This window comes from Pteropus vampyrus, unplaced genomic scaffold (assembly GCF_000151845.1).
Source record: "Pteropus vampyrus isolate Shadow unplaced genomic scaffold, Pvam_2.0 Scaffold30, whole genome shotgun sequence".
NCBI lineage: Eukaryota > Metazoa > Chordata > Mammalia > Chiroptera > Pteropodidae > Pteropus > Pteropus vampyrus.
Window position 1 is genome coordinate 9470738 of NW_011888811.1, and position 19225 is coordinate 9489962.

At 43.8% G+C, this 19225-nt stretch overlaps 1 protein-coding gene and 1 long non-coding RNA gene across 7 annotated transcripts in view; one reads left to right on the forward strand and one right to left on the reverse strand.

Moving 5' to 3' along the window:
* Window positions 1-486: 486 nt before the first annotated feature.
* LOC105289956 (cytoplasmic FMR1-interacting protein 2) overlaps window positions 487-19225 on the reverse strand; it is an 87673-nt gene continuing 68934 nt past the window's right edge. For both annotated transcript variants that reach the window (XM_023528627.1, XM_023528626.1), the window contains 5 exons: window positions 11332-11404; window positions 10710-10804; window positions 5305-5543; window positions 3622-3769; window positions 487-1457 (listed from right to left, as the gene is read on the reverse strand). In XM_023528627.1, coding sequence (XP_023384395.1) covers window positions 1290-1457; window positions 3622-3769; window positions 5305-5543; window positions 10710-10804; window positions 11332-11404 — 723 coding nt within the window. In that variant the 3' untranslated portion in view covers window positions 487-1289. The remainder of the gene's footprint in view (window positions 1458-3621; window positions 3770-5304; window positions 5544-10709; window positions 10805-11331; window positions 11405-19225) is intronic.
* LOC111737704 lies at window positions 3763-9718 on the forward strand. 5 transcript variants are annotated; one of them, XR_002779536.1, is made up of 3 exons: window positions 3763-5268; window positions 5610-9209; window positions 9354-9718. It is a non-coding gene; the product is annotated as an uncharacterized LOC111737704 (long non-coding RNA). The 5 variants fall into 5 exon arrangements; XR_002779534.1 differs by having other exon boundaries at window positions 5610-5724; window positions 7207-9718; XR_002779537.1 differs by having other exon boundaries at window positions 5610-5724; window positions 8069-9718.

A 19225-nucleotide genomic window follows, 5' to 3' on the forward strand; every position in this document is an offset into this window, starting at 1 on the left:
GGGGGGGCGCGATTCTGCAAGGAATTTTGGTTCAGTCTGGGAAATGGAAATAGCTATGCCTCTGTGAGATGTGTCCCATACCTCAAAAATCTAAGTTAAGGAACATTGGGAAGTTGATAGCAAAAGATAAAATGTCTTCAGAATCTTTCCATTTCTAGGATAATGGAAGTCCTGATTCATTCAAACAAGAAACCATTTTGGCGGGAATATCTTGGTATCGAAGGCTCATTGACAAGTGTTATTTATACTCACCTGCCTACCCCAATATGTTTCTAGCTTCTGTTAAAATAACCCCTTTACATTTTCTTTCTCATGGGAGTTTTCCTTGGTGAGAGAGCGTGTAAAGAAATGGTCCCTGGTCTGGTTGCCTGCTAATGTTGTGGCAGGGCACACCTGACTTGTTCAGCGTTGTACTTCCAGAGTCCATTGCCCTGTGTAGCTCAGTGTTCACTATTTCTTAAGGAATAAAGGAGCCATCACACCATCTAGCTGATGAGATGGTTTAATAGCTTTCTGTTTTGGGCTGTGTCATAAATACCTCTTCTGTACATCGAGCCTGACCACCTTCCTACCAAAATTCTGCCCAGTGGGACACAGCTGTGAATGCACTTCTGCGTTCTCTCTGTGAGAGCCTGGAGAGGGGAGTCAGGACGTGGTCTGGGGAGTCTGTGGAAGGACAGAGCCAACACCATCTCCCATGGTGCCGATACCAGGAACCTCATCCCCTGTTCGCCATGGCTTTAAGCATCTGGTCCAGAGCAGAAGGAGCTACGACCTAGAAGAATAAGAGTGGGCGGGGAGCCAGAGGAGGTGAAGAAGCCAGTAGGTGGAGGCATGCCTGTCAGGCCGGGCTGACATCTTGGGGCATGGCCACACTTTTCTCGATCTTTGAACTTTAGTTCTGAGGTCACACCTAGGTACAAGGTAGGAGGTCACCATCTTGGGAGGAGGTCCTGAGAAGCAACCATGGATGTGAGGTGAGCTGTGAGATGGAGAAACGGTGAAACTAGGGCTCAGCTGAGGGAAAAAGGAAAAAAAGCACATACTGCCCTGTTTTTTGTTTTGTTTTGTTTTTTCATTTACACTAGGGAAAAACCACCACAGGGATGACATGGGAGAGCATGCACAGGCCCAGCCCTTGGGAGGTGCAGATGTGTTTGGGGAGGTTCTCATTTGTTTCCAGGCCCATTCATACATTGTCCAGTCAGACCCTGTTGCAGGGCTGGCCGTGGCTTTCTCTCTCCTGCTGTTTCCTCTCCTCCAGATTGAGGGTTTGCAGGACCTTCTGCCTAGCAGGTGGTGGCCAGGGACTGGTGGATGGGTGGCTGGAAGCAGCGCACATGCTCCACGGTCGAACTGTCTGTCTCCACGGACTTCATGTACTTGTTCAGGATGGCAAAAACCTCATTGTTCAAGATCTGGTACTTCCTGATCCTGTCTGCCATTTTCTTCAGGGGCTGCAAAGGATAGGGCCATGCAGGTTAGGGACGGGAGGAGAGGATTGAGAAATAAAGGGGGAGCGAGAGAAGAATTCAGTGAGGTTGGAGTCCGGGGTCCTGATGTGTCAATGATCATGTCACATTTTTGTATAAAGGCCTTCTATGAGTTCCAAGGGCTTGCCAATCAAATGTTTACTTGGCTGTAAAGTCTTTTGTGAGTTTCAAAACTTATTACAAAGCTACAGTAATCAAAACAGTGTGGTACCAGCATGAAGACAGACATATAGACCAATGGGATAGAGAGCCCAGAAATAAACTCTTCCACATATGGTCAAATGACTTCTGATGAGGGTGCCAAGACCACTCAATGGAGAAAAGATGGTGCTCAGAAAACTGGATATCCACATGCAGAAAAATGAAGATGGATTCTTATCTTATACCATATACAAAAAACTAGCTCAAAATGGATTAAAGACCTAAACACAAGAGTGAAAACTATAAAACTCTTAGAAGAAAATAGACAGGAAAAGCTTCATGGCATTGGATTTGGAAATGATTTCTTGGATGTGACATCAAAAGCACAGATAATAAAAGAAAAAATAAACTGGACTATATCAAAATTAAAAACTTACTTGCGTCAAAGGACACTATTAACAGAATGAAAGGGCAACCCATGGAATGGGAGAAAATATTTGCAAATCATATATCCAATAAGGGATTAAAATCCAGAATATATAAAGAACTCATATAATTCAATAACAACAAAAAACAAACAACTCGATTAAAAAGTGAGCAAAGGATTTGATCTCCAAAGAAGATAAACACATGAAACAATGCTCAGCATCACTAATCATTAGGGAAACAAGAATCAAAACCACAACAAGATACCACTTCACATCCATTAGGATGGCTGTTACCAATAAAACCCCAGAAAATAACAAGTGCTGGGAAGGATGTGGAGAAATTAGAGCTCTCGGGCATTGCTGGCGGGAATATAAAATGGTGCAGTCACTTTGTAAAAAAGTATGGCGGTTCCTCGAAAATTAAAAATAGAACTACCGTATGATCCAGCAATCCCGCTGCTACGTATATACCCAAAAGGAATGAAAGCAGGGACTTCAACAGATACTTGTACACCCACAATCGAAGCAGCATTATTCACAATAGCCAGAAGGTGGAAGCAGCTCAAGTGTTCTCTGACAGATGAATGAATAAACAAAATGTGGTATATTCATTCAATAAAATATTATTTGGCCTTAAAAAGGAAGGAAATTCTGACACATATTAAAATATGGTAAATCTTGACTACGTTATACTAAGTGAGGATTCCATGTACATGAAGTACCTAGAGTAGTCAAATTCATAGAGACAGAGAGGGAAAAGGTGGTTACCAGCGGCTGGGGCGGGGGGCGGGGGCGGGGATGGTGAGTTAGTGTTTAATGGGCACAGAGTTTCAGTTTGAAAGGCTGAAAAAGTTCTGGAGACGGACGGCGGTGATGGTTGCACAGCACTGTGAGCACAGCTAATGTCACTACGCTATACGCTTAAAATGGGTAAGTTTTACGTTATGTATATTCTACCACGAGGGCAAAAAAACCCTGTATGAGGTGGCTCCTGCCTCTTTCTCCTCTCAACTAGTCCTGGAGACCCACTCTTTGCTCTGGCTTCATGCCTCTGTGTCTTTGCTCGAGCTGTTCCCTCTATCAGGAACATCCTGCCCGCCACTGCACCCTGCTTTCTGCCTGGCTATTTGCTGTCAGTCGTTCTGGACTTAGTCCAAGCACTGCCTCCACGGGAAGCTTCCTCTGGCCCCCGTCCCCCCTCAGCCCTTCTTTTGCTGCCACAGCAGCCCTGCTTATCCATGATAGTCCTTCCCTTACTTCGCTCCTGCACAGCTCTCGTGCTTAGTGAAAGTTTGTGAGGACGAGGAGCCAGCATCAGCAGTCTGACTGGCACAGGGAAGGTGCATGTCAGGTCTGGAGCCAGGCCCTGCCCTGCGGGTAACCTGATTCATCTCAGTGACTCATGCCTTCCTACGAGGAGATCCCCATCCCCAGCCACGGAGTGTCTTTGTACGTCTTGCAGTGTGGGGAGATGGCTCCATAAGCAGCTCACCCTCCCTTCCAGATGAAAGCCTGCTTGTCAGGCCCCAACGCCCAGGCCCCAGCCACGAGCCGCTTACCACATTCTTAATGATTTCGTCCTTCCCGTCCTGCCTCTGTACTTTCAGCAGGTGGTAACAGAAGTCGAACAGGTCGAAGCGACGCTGCTGGCCCAGCAGGACGATGATGGAGCAGCCAGCCCAGTTCAAGCCGTCGCCAAAGCATTGCCTGGAAGCAGGGAGAGGAAGCAGCTGGAGTGAGAGGCAGGGGAGCGGGGAGGAGGGGCCCTCATCTTGGACCAGGAGTACGGCCAGTGAGCAGGCCCGACTCTGGTCTCTTAGTCTGTAAAATGGGTACAAGGGAAGCAGTGAGCATGGATTTGCTTGTTCCAGGATTCTGGTTATATTACAAGCCTTTCTAACCACAAAGAGGTGTCAGCCTGTTGCCTCACTGATGTAAAAAAGAAGACAAATTTGCAAGAAAAAAAATCCAACCAGTCTTTGAGACTTACGTGGCTGATTATTTTAGGCAAGTCAAAGAAGAATCTGTTTGGCTCCATATGTAAGCTGGGAACAAGCTGTGAGGGGAAGGGCCATTTCAAACCAGGAGACCAAGTGGCCACTGTGGGCTGAGGGGGCAGGGATGGGGCACGGTATGTGTGTGAGCAGAGGCTGCTAGTGTGGGGCAGGGGCTATGGGTCTTCTTGGATCTGGTAAAACTCAGCCTGTGTGCTCCCAACTCTCAATGGCAATTTGGGAAGTCTGGGCGGCTGTGGGGTCACCTCTCTGCTGACTTTCCTGTCCTCATGCAGCAGCCACAGCTCAGACTGGGCCGGTTTCCCTGCTTCCCCACCACAAAGGCCAGCCGGCAGCTGCTCTGGACAGTCTTGCACCCAGCCCTAACGCCACTTCCTCGGCAAAGCCTTCTCTGGCCCGCATGTGCCTTTTCTCTAGAGCGCTTGGCTCCTCGAAGACAGGCCTTGTCTGCCTTCTTCGCCACTCTGTTCTTGATGTGAAGTTGGGTAAGTGAAGGAAGAACTGGATTCTGCTTCTGTGTCCTCTGAGGACAGATTTGGGTGACTCTTGAAGGCCCCCCCCATTTTTCAGGAGTAGAGCCCTCATGAGCCAGGCCGCCAGGAGCGGGAGGGCCTGATCTCTGTCAGGGAAATCTTTCCCTGTTCTATGAACCCTGCGGTTTTACGGGGGGTCTGGGGAGCAGTGAGGTTCTTCATGCCAAACCTTCACCAGGAGTCCCTCCTGACCATTCAATCAGCCCAGTCTTGGAAAGACAAGGCCCAAGAGGCCCTCAGCCTCTGGGGCACACCCAGGATATGCACGCGCTTCATCTCTGCTTCTAGCCACTTGTGGCCCTTCCTGGAATGGTCCCTTCTCCCCTCTAAGATCTGAATCCCAGCAACGTTCAAGGTTCAGTTCTAGTCTGAGAACTAAATTCCGATAACCCACTCCTCTCTCTTCTCCGGCGTCTGTCACCCTTCCTGCCCTTGCTGCAAAGCTGCCTTGTTTGATGTGCCACATCTCTCTCCATAGGCCCTATAATCCCCACGAGGCCAAGAACCGTCTACTTTTGCTTGGCACTGGTGTACGTCCAGCACCTAACACAGTAGCCGACACAATATGTGCTGAATAAGCAGTCATTGGACAGCCCGCCCCTGTCCACCTTTCTGGCTGGGCTCTGGCAGCCTGATGCCTCTCGGAAAACACAAGCAGGTTAGGCATGACCCTGCTTTCCCTGGGGGTACTCACTCAGCTGTGAACTCGTTGGTCCCCACGGGGATGCAGTAGACAAACTGCATGGCACTCCACAGCCGGTGGAATTCCACGCACTCGTCAACGTGCATGACACCGTTGGTGGGTGGGGGGCCCCGCCAGATGGGGTCCTGCAGGTAGCTTCGAATGCGGGTCAGGATGACCTCGAACATGGACAGGCCGCAGCACAGCCGCTCCTTGGTCAGCAGGTCACCCTCCCGAGCGATGGCGATTTGCTGGGAACAGAAGGGTATGTAAACCTCCTATCTACCTCTCAGACCTCATCTTCCATCTCTCACCAGAGAGTCCGTAACCCTGGAGATACCTGCCTCTGGCAGTCATTCACCAGAACTGATGTCCCTCCCACAGTGGGGCACTAACTTTACAAATGTGAGTGAAGAGCAGAGACGTCTTGTGGTAAGTAAAGTCTAGGAACCATCGACAGGAATAATTTTTTAAAAATTTCGATCTACCCATGTGATGAATGAAAGGCTTGGTAGCCACTGAAAAGACTGAGGTGATCCTACTACGAGTATTATCACTATTATTCTACTATTACTACTACTAACTCATCCTCGCTGAGTGTGTGTAACGCACCAGGTCCTGTTCTAAGAACTTGGTAAGTATTGACTCCATTTATTCCTTACAGCAACCCCACAAAGTAGGGGACATTATCATCCCCATTTTACAGATGAGGAAACTGAGGTTCAGAGAGGCTGCCAGTGAGCGGTAAAGTGGGGATCTGGATGCTGGTCGTCTAGACCTGTGGGTTAAATTGTTAAGTGAATAGAGCAAGTTGCAAAAAAGGATGTACACTACAATCCTACTAAAAGATGCCAACACGACACGATCTGCAGACAGACACGAACGCCTGTGTGTGGGGTGCATGGAAGACATTTTGGAAAGATGAACAGTTGTGGGAGCGGATGGGCTTGGAGAAGTGGGTGAGAGTTTTGCTTTTTACTTTAAATACTTTTGTCCAATTGAACATGTTAGAGAGCATATGCTACGTTTTAAAAATTTGCCACTGATTTTACAGAATTATCTCCCTCAATGAGAAGTCCTCCGACCACTATATATGATCTCCATTAATAATTTAAAATGGCTTCTCATCTGACTTCTGGTTATTGCATCTCTAATAACCAGTTGGCTAGACAAGCACATCAAAATGCATTACTGTCTGCATTACGAGTAAAAATGTCTAGAGGTAGAGGTCTCAAAAGCCGTGTGCAAAGTAAGACAGATAATAAAATCTAAGGTCCCAGTAAGGTCTCCAAAGCATGTTTTAATACATGTTGAGATAGTCACTCACCTAAAATAAAAAAAGGAATACTATTTCTACCGATCCACCAATAACGATGCTAATAAATAAACAGTGTGTATCAGTGCACATTGTAGAAAATTACAAAGCAAAAGAGGGCCGGCTTCTCAGACCAAGAGGTCCACAGAGTACTTGCGGGATGGGCTCCCCAGAAGAGGGTGGTCTCCCCAGAGAGCTCATTTTACGGGTGCCCATGAGGCAGCCTGCCTGGCTTCTCTCTGCAAGCTCTTGCCCTGAGCCCCCAGGAGAGGACAGCTTCTGAGTTAATCCACAGAGGGAAATAAATCAAGAAACACTACCAATGGAGCCAGTTAGGAATGTGGGCCGGGAGTGCAGTTGCCATGACGACTGTGAACTGAAAAAAGACTAGGGAAAAAAGTGTGAATTGGGGAAGAAGAGTTTGACAACATGTTTCAAACAGGAAGGAGAGGGAACCCTGGTACACAGTGATGCATCTTGATTTCGTGAGCAGAGAAAGATAGCTCTTGGGCAGAGAAGGGACCACTCGAGTTGCCACAGTTAATGAGAAATAGCTCTTACAAAATCCTGAACCCTGTACTTGATTCCGTTCTCACCAGGCAATTCTACCAGGCTGATATTTGGGCCTTCATTTCAAAGAGAGAGCGCCTGGAACAGTGAAGATGCTCAGTAAATAAAGGATCTATATTTGTTCTCGAGTCATGAATATTCTCCTTTATAAAATAATAGAGTTGTGGGTTATTAATTAATCTCCTGTGCATTTAGTTAGTTTGAATCAACCCTCAGGGCCTGACCGTCTAGGGGGATTAAACAGTTAAGGAGGGGGTTTATAAATCTGCTGAGGGACTTTAAATTCTGTGACTACACTCCACCTACTTATAGCCAAGCAAAGGGGCCTTGACTGAAATGGTTAAGAGCTTTGTCCTTCCCTTGAAAAAGTGTTTGCCTTACAGCTTTTCCTGTGAACTGTGAAAGTAATATTGTCACTGAGTAAAATCTGGAAAAAAAATTTAAAACGTTATATAAGAAAATAAAAATCTCCCATAAACCCCATTATGAGCTTTCTTAAAATACTGAGGAGTAATTTGTTTGTGTTTACATATGTGAGCGTGTATATACATCGATATTTAACAAAATTTCAATAGTATTATCTGTATTGCTTTCCTCTCTTAAGATACCAGAAATCTAAAAAACCATTTCCTTCAATATTTTCAGTAACATAATTTTTCAATGGCTACATAAAGTGGCCATGGACATGCCATCAATTATTTAGTCTTCTGTTCTTGTTAGTTATTTTAAATTGTTTACAAATTTTCACTATCACAGACAATTCTTAATCAACCAACCTTATACGTAATACTTTTGTGAACTTATCTCTGGTGATCTCCTTAGGATAAAATCCTAGAAGTAGAACTACTCAGTTCGAGGGTATAAATATTTTAAAAGGCTTTTGCTCCGTAGTGGCAAAGCAGTCTCAAGAAAAGCTGAACCTCCGGCACCCATCGTGTGAAGGCTATCCTTGCCATCACCAATGCTGTTATCATTAGGAGAAGTTCTTTGCCAGCGTGAGAGATGAAAAGCTGTACTCTGTTCTTTTATTTTACATTTCATTGATTACTGGTAAAGCCGAACACTTTGTTTTAATGTTTGTCGGCATTCATATTTTTTATGTTGTAAGTTTTCCTTCATGTCCTTTTTTCTTTTGGTGTATATCTATCATTTTCTTTTTGCTCTGAAAAAGTATATTATAGGTTATTTGTTGCAAAAATACCCAATTTGTAGATTGGTATATATATATATTGTGCGCGTGTTTAACATAAATTTTATCCATTTCTTTTCTATACCAGTCAGTGAGGGATTTTTCCTTCTCTGCCATTCTTTTCTGAGTTAACAAAGGAATAGAAAAAGCATCTGTGAAAGCACGTGGAAACAAATTTCTCCACGGAATACTTAAGTTGATTACATCTAGTACCTCTGGAGGAGAATGATGTCTCAATACTCCTTCTTTACATAATTCTTTGTGTTTTTTGGAACTCTTTTACTTATTTGTTCATTGTGACAATCATGTAAGGCAGCTCAACTAAGCAGGCAAAAGAGCTATTAGCCCATTTTAAAGATGGAGAAACAATGACAGAGATATTAAATGTCTAACACTAGGTTATGTGACAATTCAGAGGGGAAGTTGGGACAAGGACCCCTGTCTTTTGACCCTCTGCCACAGTGTAATTCCATGATAGCACTGGGCAACATATCAGGTCATTTCAATTTGTCCCAGAAATAAATGCAAACAATGCAGTACTGTTAAAACCTCCTGACTTTTAATATGTAGCAGAATTTCCCTGTCACTGGCCTAGATGTTATACGAGTTCCTGAACTGCAGCTAGCTTGGAAGTTAATACTTTGTTAACTTTTCTTTGGTCTACTGGACGACTAAAATTTTGGACTATTCCTTGAGGGCTGGGAGAATTATAAAACTGGCATTTCCTCTCCTGCAGAACATCTAGGCTTTTGTTTGTTAAATACTCAGCATTTGACAAATTGGGAAGTCTATTGGTCCCAAGGAAATGGTGTTGACCAGAACAGGGAAGGAATTCACAGTCTTGTAAGTGGAAACACACGCCAAATCCTGGGTGCGAGGGGGAAGATTCCTGTAGAATGACACCAACCGTAGGGCAGACATTTGTGTGCTGCCGGCTCGGGGGATTTCTCCCTAAAAGGAAATCTTTAGCTGATCTCCTCTGTTCAGCCCCTGTAGGCCAGAAAGGAAAACGTGTGCCCTCCACAGCATCCGAATTCTCTCTGGGATGACTCAGAGAACCCAAACGCCACTGAACGTTTACTCGTGTTGTCAGTAGGAGGTGGTGGCATGCAGGGATCCAGCGAGGGTTGCTCATCGGCGTGACGGCTCAGCAGATCAGGCTCTGCAATGTGCTCCAGATACTTGTCATGCTCTTTGAGAGAAGAGGCTGCCTGCTGCCCTCTGCCAAGGATGTGAGTCTTTAGGCTCAAGCTTTTGTGGTAACAGGAGAGAGAACTATAGGAATGGAGGTGGATTCAAATCCTAAACCTTGTAAACAGGAAGCTTTGGTGAACAAAACAAACTTATCTCCCTGGGGTGCTCGGTTTCTCTTCTTCCTGAACGCTTCTCCTGTGTCCCCAGATATGAACATAGGCCCCCACATATGCACATTGGCCCCGAAATATGTATATTGCTAAAATCAGCTTGAAAGGTGACAGCACGTGTTTTTTTTGTCCCCCACTCTTCCTATTTCTCTACCCTCCTGACCCCCTGCACCGTCTGTGAGCTCTCTGAAGGCAGGGTCCTGTCTTACTCATCTCCATGTTCGTAGGGGCTGGTATGACTGGTGTGTAAAAATTAGTTTTAATTACAGAATTAACACATGAGATTATTTATCTTTGATTACATTAGAACATTATAGAAAAAGCTGAGGTCTTCTTTGATACCCACCCCCATCTCTGTCTCTTTCATCTCTCTTTAGAGGCTACACTGTTATGAGCTGGTTGTGTGTGTCATTTTCTAGGAAAAGTTTTACTTACATGGTTTTGTTATGTGTTTAAAAACATATAAGTGTTTAAAAACGTATAAGTGGCATCATACTATACGAACTGTAGTGCAACTTGCTTTATTCATCGGACCCATGGCATCTGATTGACATTTAGGGTTTTTTTCCAGTTTTTGCTTTAACAATGCAACAGTAAACATCTTACGTTTCTGTAAGATTTTTTTTTTTTTTTTGCAGAGATATCCAGAAGTGAACTAGTAACTCAAAGAGTGTGTAGAATTTTAATTCAGAGAGATAACTTAGCAGAATTCTTGATATCTAACGAGGACATAATAGACACTCATTTGATTTCCTTCTTTCTTGGCAGGATAGAGGATACAGGGTGTAGAATAAAGAACTCAGGCCTGAGAGTCAGCAAATCTCAATGCAGACTTGCCCCAGCCATTAACAGGCTTTATGAGGCTAGCCTTTCTCTTCCTCTTTCTGGGCCTCAGTTTCCCTACCTATAAAATGAGGACCAAATGCTCTCCCTCTAAAGTTCCTTTTAGTTCTTAGAATCCATGATGGCAGCATCATACCTGAGGGGTCCCCAGCCGCTCTATCAGAGGGACCAGGTGAAGCGGGGCATACTTGGCTTCCAGGCGTTTCATCCGAACCTCCAAACGCTCCCCCTCTGTAATAAGAGCAGTAGGCAGAGGTTGGGATCCAGGGCACACTGGCAGGTACTGGGGAAGAAACAACACTCGGAGGACCTGGTGACCTATTTGTATTCCAACACTTGGATGGAGCATGTAGAACGGTTCTCCTTGGTTCTGGCCAGTGTGATCAGAACTGTTATAAGGAAAAACGTTCTATTATCTCAGTCCAACAATGGAATCATCTATTTCATGGAGTTATAAGGAAAAACGTTCTATTATCTCAGTCCAACAATGGAATCATCTATTTCATGGGGTGATGAGTTCCCCATCACTTGAAGTATTTAATACAAGGCTAGACAGAGAGATGCTAGGGATGTCCTAGAAGGACCAAGGAATGAGATCTGGCATATCATTTCCGGTTCCACCATTCTGTGACTATTCAATAGCTTCCCAAAGCTTTAACTTTCACCCTTTCTGACTGCAGATCCGAGTGTATTGGGATTAAGTGAGTGTGAAGTTCAAATTCAAGATGGCTATCTAGCCGCTGTTTCTGGTTTCTTACCTTTGATGTAGACTCTTGGCAAGATATTTTGGAAAGGTGCAGCATGGAGCAAATCACAGACTTCCTCCTGAGACTGCAAACAGATATGGAGAGAAAGAAAGAAAAAAAATTTTTCATTTAATCCAGAAAGAATTTTCATTCTTAAAAACTTGAGCATTGGAGTCAGCCACACCTGAGTTCAAATTCTGGCTCTTCTACTTATTAGCTGTGGGATCTCAGGCAAGTTGCTTAACCTCTCTGAGCCCAATTATTTATCTGCAAAATGAGGATGAGAATAGTACCTATTTTAATGGGCTGTTGTGAGGATTAAGTGAGAGAATGCATAACCTCATAACCTCATAGCAAAGTCCCTGGCACATAATCAGTGTGCAATACATTTTCATTATAATCTTATAAGGAGTTTGTTGAAGAATCTGAATGAGTGACAGTGGGACTAAGCAGAAATGATGGGCTCCAGACTGCATTTGTCTTATTGGTTGTGAGGCCTTTGCATTCAAAGCAGGTGGCTGGGTCAACCCTCCAATCCACTAATCTGGGATGAATCTGTGTGAAGACCTGCGTCTGGCCGGTTTTCTCCACATCAGGTACTAACTAGTGAGAGAAGAGTGTCTAGAACTCAGGACAGACAGGTTTGATGGTGACCTTATGTTTATGCATAAACGTAAGCTTAAAAGCAAACATATACTATGAAAGTTGGAGGGAAAAGTTTGGGGGAGAATAGGCTTGAAAGACTGGGTGTCCTGGGCCTACAGTCCCAGAACCAGCTCATGGGGTTTGGAATGGCGAGTTGAGGACGGGGATCGAGAAGAGCCACCCTCCACTGGGTTTTGGTTTCTCTTTAAATTGTGGGGATTTGTATTAGGTAAGATCCAGGCTTCATTCAACTTTGACACTCTTAGATTCTAAGCATCAGAGAGAATCAGGATTGGGAGTGTCCTTGGCTTTCTTTACTCAGGAATTGGTGGAACAAGGCCATGCTGGAAATCTAGTAGGCCACCTGCTCGAGAAGGGAACCCCAAATCCCTCTGTTATTATAGATCCGTCCTTGAAACAAGAATAGCAGTGGGAGGACAAGTGAACTCTTCAGGGGACCTGCCTGATCTGAGTGTAATTCTCAGTTTCTTAGCCAGAGGAGAAACCTCCCTTCCTTAATTCAGCTGTTTCTCTCCTAACCAGGGGATCAAATAACCTGGTCTTCATTGCTATGTCTAAGCTTAGATCCTGTGATTCATCATATAATCTAAAAACATGGCTTATTGATCATTCAGGTTATTCTTTAATTTATTAATATGATGAATCATATTGATTGATTTTTGAATGACGAACCAGCCTTGCATTCTTGGGAAAACTTCACTTGGCTGCGATGCATTATCCTTTTAAGTGCTGCTGGATTTTATTGGCTAATACTTTGCTGAAGATTTAACTCTATATTTATTGAGAATGATTTGCATTTTTCTTTTCAAATGTCTTTGGTTTTGGTATTAGGGTGATGTTGGCCTCATAAGATAAGTTGGGAAGAGGTCCCCCTCTTTTCTACTTTCTGGAAGCGATTGTGTAGAATTGGTATTACTTTTTCCCTAAATGTTTGGTAGAATTCACAAGTGAAACCACATACATCTAGAATGTTCTTTGTTAGAAATTTTCTTTTAAAACTATGTATAAAATTTTTTTAGTAGATATAGAACAACTCGGGTTATTGAATTGTTTTTCTGAGTGAATTTTGGGGGTTTGCGTCTCAAAGACTTGCTCCTTTTATCTAAGCTTAACATACAGATACTTGCTCCTTTTATCTAAGCTTAACATACAGTTGTTTGTTGTACACCTTTATTATCCTTTTGATGTCTGTGGGATCTACAGTGATGTGCCTATTTCATTCCTAATATTGGTAATTTGTGTCTTCTCTTTTTTTCTCTTGGTCAGCGTGCCTAGAGGCTTATTAATTTTACTGACTTTTTTCTTCAAAGAACCAGTTTTTAGTTTCGCTCATATTTCTCTATAGTTTTTCTGTTCTCAACGTTACTGATTTCTGTTCTTATCTTTAGTATATCTTTCCTTCTGCTTGCTTTTGGTTTACTTTGCTTTTCTTTCTCTAGTTTCTTTAGTAGAAGCCTAGATCACTGATTTAACACCTTATTCTTTTTTTAAATATAACATTCAGGCTATTCTTTGATACCTCCAGTAATCGAGAGCTCAGCCCTTCTGGAGGCAGCCCAACCCATTTTTGAAGAACTCTAACGGTGAGAAAGTTTGACTCTGTATTAAGTCACAGCAGCCTCCCAGTTGTTTCCAATCAAGATCCTTGCTCTGCGCTTTAGAGTGTCACCGAATGCATTTTTCTAGCCAGTCTCTTCAGCCACCCTTCTACCCTTCTCCTCCTTCCAGGACTGAACATGTTACAAGAGTTTTCTACACCTCTCTCGGTTTCCCAGTCTTTACTTTCCCCCACAGCAAACATACGTGCAGCTATATCACAGCATGGCAATGGCTCTAGCGAAGATGACTCTGTCAGCAAGTTCAGTGGATATCTTTCGGTCCTCATCTCATGGCCTCTCTAATGTATTAGGCACTGTCCTCCCCCAGCTACTATGACAATAAGTTCTGTTGCTTTCCATTATTTTGGTTTCTCCGTTTTAGATTCTTTTGTAGGTGTGACTTCTAACCATCCCCTAAGTGTTGGTTTTCTCCAAGGTCTGACTTTTTTTCTCTGTACTTTATCCTAGCTGATTTGTCTCACCTACTCCTAGGACTACAAGCATTGCCTTTGATTCATAAACTCTATATTTCCAGCCAGACTTCTCTCTCAAGCTCCAGATTCGGATATCCAACTCTTTGCTGGCTATCTCCATTTAGATATGTCACAGCTCAACATTTTTAAAGCTTTCTTCTCCCCTTGTCACCTGGGATTCCTTTGCTCAAAGAATGGCACCGTCATCTCCTCATCTGCCCAAGCCTAAAACCTGAGGCTCGTTCTCTCTCTCTCTTCTTCACCTCCCACGACCAACTGGTCTTTGATTCTCTCCACATCTCTCCACATTGGCCACAATCCTATGGTCTCCTCAAAGGCAGGGATGTTGTTTCTATTTTTGCTTCTTAATCCCAGTGCCTAGGACATAACAGTTTCTCAATAATTATTGGTTAAATGAATGAATATTTGTATACTATATATTTCTCAGATGAATAAACGAATGTATTTATCCACATGACTATCCCCCAAGTATGAGAATGCTATTACATTACATCCATCCCACAACTGTGCGTTGAGTACCAGGCACTGTTCCAGGCTTTGCAGATATGATGTTGAACAAGTTAGACTAGATCTTTGCACTCATGGTATTTACATTCTAGTTCATATAGACAGATAAGAACAAGTAAACAAATAAAAAAATTTCAAACAGTGATAAAACGCAATAGGGTAATAAGCTAGAGAGTGACTAGGAATGGGGAAGGGACTGTTTGACAGAGAGTGGTTAGGGAAAATCTTTTATGAGAGGAAGACATTTGAGTAGAGAACAGGATGAAGCGAGGGAGCCGGCCATGTGGATATGAGGCGAGAGCATTCTAGTGCCGAGGCCCTAGGGCAGAGAGTAAACTGGAGCGTAGTGATACAAGGAATCACAGTAGCATGAGGCCTGGTAGGGCCGGACCAGATGACATGGGGCCTCACAGGCCTGGTATGAAGCCTGGGTTTTATGTGCAGTGCAGTGAGGAACTACTGAATTATTCCAGGCAGAGGACTGGTAAACACAGATCCACCAACAAGTTCTCTTATATTTCTTGTTTTCTTTTCTTCCAAAAATTTCAATTGCTCCTAGTAATCTCTTGGTTCTAGAAAAGCTGCCCATTGCATGAACGATCAACTTTCTATTTTGCTTATATGAGTAAAACTGATGCTGGGAGCCACTCAAGGGGATGGAGGAAGGGGAAGAAGGTGGTAGGTCTTCTACAACAAGGCAACGCTGCTGCGTTACTCATTTTACATGAGGAGCTTCCACTTCAGATTTCTTAGGGGAGACAAGAGTGTTCCATTAACACCTCCCCAAGTTTGCAAATGGAAGGACCCCCGCAGGTTCTTTGGAGGATGCTTCCTGCTGGCATGCTTCCTCTGTGCATTCCACCTTGTAATTCCATTTGCTAATGAGGGTGAGGAAAGAGAAAAGGATGCAGTTTCTTTCCTAACAGAGGTGGGGCAGCATTTGCGAGCTCCCAGAGGATGAGTTACAGGGCCATTTGCATAATGACTTGGCCACCTACAATGCAACACCTTTTGTGAAAAGTATTTGTTTGGCATTAGTTAGCTGAGGCCCTTGCAACTGATAGAAATGCCCAGTTCAGTTTGGAGAACACGAAGGCCTGTGTCAGGAATCTAAACAAACTTCCATTGAGGGAGTCTACGCTAATTGCCGACCTCCCTCTTATCCAACCTCTGTCTTCAAGGATCCACACTTGGCCTTCGTCTGCCCAGGAACCTATCAAGCTACTGGCCTGTGAAATGCAGAGAGTAGGTTTCTTCCCCACTAGCCCTCCCTGGCTCTTTCTGCTCCAGCAAGAGCAGATTTTTTTATTTGAATGAACCATCTGTGCACCCATTAACAGAATTCCCGCCCTTCCTCAGGAAGGCTCCCTAACCTAGCTCTTTTCTCCATGCCTTCTGCTTAGTAAATTCCAAGCCTACTTTCAAATCTCAATTCAAGCATCATTCCTTCCAGGAGGACTTCCTTTACCCCCTCGAATACCTCCTTGCTAGTGTAGGTTCCTTTGTTTTATGTCTTTAATGAACCCAGACTTTCCTTTTCTGCATCTGAACTCAACCTGTATTATATCCATGCATACGAGTCACTATTTGATTAATGTCTATCTCCCCCTACTGGAATGTAATCTTCATGAAGGTAGGGACAATGTTTTTTTTTTTTTCTTTACCATATCTTAGTCCCAACATTGAGCATAGTACTCAATAGTATGTGGAATAAAAGTTGAATGTCTGTGGTATGTGAAGGAATAGAGACCTAGAAGAGAATCTCCTATTTGGGGTTTCTTACATAGGCCTAGATCTTTCCCCTGATCATTACCTCTTCAACATTACAGACAAGCCTGTATGAACTGTGTGAAGCACTGTTAAGAAGTGCTCCATGTAGTGGGATTGTCAAATGTTTGTTTTTTATTTTCTATCCCTCTCTCCCTTCCTCCATGTTTCTTCCTACTTAGATGTATTTACTAGATTTTCTACATTGAACTTATATTACTTTAAAAATTAATTTGAAACAAACCTCTGGAAGTAACGAATTCTTCTTAACTTTAAAACAAAAAGCTTTGGGGGTCTTGCTGCTGGAAGCAGAGGAAGGAAGTGAATCCTAGCATGTCGCTTGGTCCAGCAAGAAACGATATTGTAAATAGTGTATGTTTTAGTTTTGTTTTCTTTTTTTAGACTACACTTGATAAATCATAGGTGCAGGACAAAATACGAATGATACATAAAATATCAGCTATGATGATATAAAGTAAAAGCATAGCTGACAATAGGTAGGAGGTGGAAGTGTCGCTTCCACAGAAAGAAATCAGGATACGAAATAATGTTACCAAAAGGAGCGATAGAGGTATATTACCTCTGATTACGAGGGAAAACAACAGAAGTAATAAATAACATAATCAAATACTGGGAGGAAGAGTTGGGAGAGATGTAAAGGAGCTAAAAGCTCATCTTTCCAACTGGAGAGTCAATAAGTATTGTCTAAAGTTGCTAATTAAAAAACGAGTCAGCCCCACATTATTAAGCATTATGGAGATAACTAGGAGAACATGAAATAGAGATGATGAGAACAGGTTGCCCTGGAGACTGGGATGCAGGTGGGCAGCGGTGCAGCGGAGCCAAGAAGGATGGTTTTTTAATCACAACCTCATCTATATTATTTGATTTGTTATCATGTGCAATTAAGAATAATTTTAAAGGAACGAAATGAAGAGGCTGGATTAAACAGTCTCTCAGGGTCCTTTCCTAGAACGGAGAGTCTGTAACAACAAAATCAACTTGTTCTTCGGGAGAGGAGATGTAGTGAGTCTCTCTGAGCATGAGGTGCCAAGTGCTTTGTACTCACGGCTGGGTTTAGGCCTCAGAACATCCTGTGAGGTAGCTTTTAAGGTCCCCGACCTGTGGGCAGGACATGGAAGCTCTCGGGGGGTGGGGGGCGAGGTTCCCAAACGAGGTCCACACAGTGACAAGAAAGCAGTGGGGCTGACACGGAGACCTAGGGCCACCTCGCTTCCACACCCATTGCTTTTCTATAGCAGCCCATGCAGCCGAAGCCTTAGGAATGCTTGAAATATTTTCCCCCTAATTTTACATCTATGATATGAAAAAGAAGTAAAATTATCGAAAATAGAAATAGGAGAAAATTACTCAAAATCTAACCATCTGAGAAACTTTTTAGCCTCACTCATATCTAATAGGATCACATTCTCTGTGGCCTTATTTGCTGGGTTTTTGGTCATAGATACTAGCATTCTTTAAACTTAAAAAATTGTGACATATACATATGCAGTTTGAAGAAGAATGAAGCCTTGAGCCATCTTCTGGCCAAAGAAACAGGAAGTTACCGATACCTCTGTTCCCCAACCCCAGAGGTAACCTCTTTCTTGAATTTGTGTAAATGATTTCATTGCAGCCAACAAATATTTGAAGATCTGCAGGTGTGATTCTAAAGTAAATAACTGATCCACTTATGTGGTCCATTTACACCTATAAATTCCTCTAAAATCAAAAATTTCCACTCATTCTTATCCATTCCTCTAAGACTCATTCACATTTCACCTTCTAGGAGTCTCCCAAGCCCCTCCAATCTACAGTGGTTTCTTTTTAAGAACTGATCAGGGCCCTTATTCATTCAGGTCCCCCCCTCAAGCTGTCTGCAGGCTGAGCTGTAATCTAGCCCTCGTCCAGGGTCCTGAAGTCTGTGTTTCTGACGGAGAATCAGCGGTGTTCCATATCTCATGCAAATGACGATGAAAAGAGAGTCTTCTGGGAGGGACCAGCCCTATGTAGGACCTGCATTTTATCTTATATGAGAGGCCAATGGGAGCGATGTAGAGAACGGGGGTATAATATTATCTAGAGATCAAACAAGGAGGCACCAATTCTCACTAGGATATAGCCTGAGCAGAAATTAAGTCATTCATTCATTCACTTGTTCGCTCAACCATTCAACAAACAGTAGACGTCTCTTACACACAAGTCTGTCTGCAAGGTGCTGCAGATACAATAGTGAGGCTGACCTGATGTGACGTGAGGAAGGAGTGGTAAGGAGGAGGCAGGTAGGAAGGGTCTTGTAAGCCTAGCCCTGGTGTTCAGATACTATCTTGATGGTTTTCAGCGGGGAAATGGCATGGTCAGATCTGCAATTTCACCTTCTGGCTCAAGTGAGACAGGAAGGATTGGGGGAGGGCAAAAGGGGTGTTGGAATAGTCCAAAGAAGAAGACATAGGGCCTGGAGTAGTGGCAAAGGAGTCGGAGAGGAGGGAGCAGTTGTGCGAGACCCAGTGCCAGACTGGATGTGAGAGCAGGCAGAGAAAAATGACACCCGGGCCGTGCCGACCAGCAGGGTTGTAGGCAGGAGGAAGTTGAGATCAGATCTGGGCAGTGTGGTTTTCTGATGTCTGGACATCCAAGAGAAGATGTCTAAAAGGCAACTAGACGTAAGGTCTGGGACTCCCCAGAGTCTGGGGAATGGATCTGAATTTGAGAATCATTAGCCCGAGGAGGAAAACTGAGCAGGGGAAGCGAATACACAAGTGAGAGGGCAGGTGTGCTCCACGGGCCTGAGAGGGGCCTGCGCGGTGCAGGGAACAGGAGGACAGGGAAGACTGGAAAGGCTAGATTTTAACGACGTTTACAATCTAGTGTGGA